Raw genomic sequence first — 2,382 nt, 5'->3', positions numbered from 1 at the left:
AGGCCGGGGCTGGCGGGGCCGCGCACAGCTGGGCAGGGGGCTGGGGGCCGTGGGGAGGGGGCCCGGGCTTGGCTGCGGTACAGGCAGCTGGAGGCTGCGCAAGGTGTCCGGGCCGCCCCGGGAGCTGCAGATGGGCCGGGACGGGGGGAGCCGGGCTGTGTCGGGAACGGGGGGGGCACACCTCGGCCTGGTGAGCCTCGGCGCAGCTCACCCGGGTTTTCCTCATCCCCCCCCCAGCAGAGGAACCGCCGGGGGAAGCCGGTGGGGAAGGTGAACTGCAAGAACATGAAGCAGGACTGCCCGGTGCCCGCCTGCCCCCGCGCCATGCTGCTGCCCGGGCACTGCTGCCACACCTGTCCCAAGGGTGAGTACGGCCGGTGCCCCCCCTCAGGGATCCCCTCTGCACCCACAGCGTCCCCCCAGGCACAGGAGAGGGGACACTGCCCACGGCCCCCCAAAAGGGGGGGTTACAGGGCTCACCTGTGCACCCAGGGTACCCACGAGGTGCCGGGCACAGCACGTGGGCACAGCCGTCCCCAAACGGCCCTGGGGGGGTGAAGTGGGGGTGCAGATAACCTGCTCATCTGTCTGCCTGCACCCCACATGCCCACCCATCATCCTGGCACAGAGCCCCCCCGTGATTTGTGGGGCACATCTCTTCCTGTCTCGGGAGGGGGGATTTATTATTGGCCCCATCCCGAGCTCTTGAGCACAAGCAGCCTGGTGCCATGGTCTCCCCCTGTGCCCACTCCCTGCCAGCCTTGCCAGCCCCCCCGGAGAAGAGCCCCGCGCCCCACTTCGACACCTTCGAGTACTTCCAGGACAAGGAGGATGACCTGGACAAGCCCTACAACGACCGCTCCTACCTCAGCTCCGAGGGGATGGCCCGTGACGATGCCCGTGCAGGTGAGCCCCCCCCACACTCGCCCTGGGTGTGCAGCGGCCCCCCCCCCACGCCCCCCTGCCATCATCAGCATCCCCTCCCCAGAGTTTGTGGCCTTGCTGACCAGCGGCCCGGAGCCGTGGCACCCCACGTCCAGCGCGGTGGCCAAGGCTCGCTTCACCCTGCTGCGCTCCTGCCTGCTCTTCTCCATCGCCTACGAGAGGTGGGTCCTGACCCCCTGCCCAGGCTGGCACAGCTGGCACCCCCCGGGTAAAGGGAGTGGGAGTGTGTGTGGGTGTGTGCAGCGATGCTTGTGCCTCAGTTTCCCTTCCCATGTCCCCCCGTGGTGCCATTGGAGGGATCTGGGGAGGGGAGCGATGTGCTGGGGGGGTCTGGCCGGTGTTTCAGCGCAGCCTCAGCCCTTCGCCCCCAGCTCTGGGGGGGGAACGAGCGGGAGCGGCCGCAGGGCTCGGCGGAGGATGGGGCGCAGCGGGCAGGGGCTGCCGGGGTCCCCCATCCTCACCGTGCCCTCCCCAGACCAGCCGCTGGCAGCCGAGCCTCCCTTCTCCTTTCTTCTTCTCCCTTCTTCTTGTTCCTTCTCCCTTCTCCTTCTCCCTCTCCTCTCCCTCCCTCCTTCCCGCTCCAGTTCCTCCTGCCCGTCCTCGCTTCCCGGCCCCTCCGCATAGTAAAGTGGTGACTAATTTCCAGCTCCAACCGGGGGGAGCCAAACGGAGCCGAAAATGCTCCTCAATTTGCAGCCGGGTCCCGAGCGCTCGGCTCCCGGAGGGTCCTTTCCCGGCAGAGACACCCCCCCCACCCCCGGCTCCCGGCACCGCCGCGGGGCAGGGGACCCCGGGGGGACCCCCGCCGAGCTGGCACCCGGCAGGGCGGCAGGTCCGGGCCAGCCCAGAGGGTGGTGCCAAGGGAAGGGGGGGTGCCGAGCGAAGGGGGGTGGGTGGTCCTTGCTCAAAACTCCCCCCCCCGGGTGCCCGCAGGCTGGGGCGGCCGAGCCGGGTGCGTTTCAGCGACCCCGAGGGCACCGTGCTGTTCGAGCACCCCGTGCAGAAGAGCGCTGCCCCCGAGGATGGCATGGTGAGAGGGGCCGGGGGGGGCACGGTGTCTATCCCGGGCGTGCGGTGCCCCCCCCCAAGCCCCTACCCATCCCTGCCCTTGCCCCCAGCTCTGCGGGATGTGGAGGACGGTGTCCAAGGCCAACATCCAGCTGCTGCGGGGGGAGCAGCTCCGCGTGTCCCTCGTCACCCGGGCACAGCCCTCCGGAGAGGTCCACGGGCACATCCTCAAGCACCGGGCACTCTTTGCGGGTAAGGATGGATCCCTGCGTGCCCACCCAGCCGGTGCCCACCCGCACGCCCCTCACGCCCCCCCTGTCTCCCCCGACTCCCTGCTCAGAGACGTTTGGGGCCATCCTGACCTCGCTGGACCCTGCACACCTGGGCGCCGGGGGCATGGCCATGCTGACCCTGAGCGACACCGAGAAC

The 2,382-nt window shown here is 70.0% G+C and overlaps 1 protein-coding gene across 1 annotated transcript in view; it reads left to right on the top strand.

The window, feature by feature from the left end:
• CHRD (chordin) overlaps positions 1–2,382 on the top strand; it is a 9,215-nt gene that overhangs the window by 2,686 nt on the left and 4,147 nt on the right. Inside the window, exons 2-7 of the mRNA XM_014939839.1 lie at positions 241–364; positions 760–906; positions 989–1,106; positions 1,879–1,975; positions 2,064–2,205; positions 2,294–2,382. The exon at positions 2,294–2,382 is cut by the window's right edge and continues 4 nt beyond it. Coding sequence (XP_014795325.1) covers positions 241–364; positions 760–906; positions 989–1,106; positions 1,879–1,975; positions 2,064–2,205; positions 2,294–2,382 — 717 coding nt within the window. The remainder of the gene's footprint in view (positions 1–240; positions 365–759; positions 907–988; positions 1,107–1,878; positions 1,976–2,063; positions 2,206–2,293) is intronic.

This window comes from Calidris pugnax, unplaced genomic scaffold (assembly GCF_001431845.1).
Source record: "Calidris pugnax isolate Ruff unplaced genomic scaffold, ASM143184v1 scaffold94, whole genome shotgun sequence".
Classification (NCBI taxonomy): domain Eukaryota; kingdom Metazoa; phylum Chordata; class Aves; order Charadriiformes; family Scolopacidae; genus Calidris; species Calidris pugnax.
Note: the sequence above shows the minus strand (reverse complement) of the source record. Positions and strands in the feature narration are given on the sequence as shown.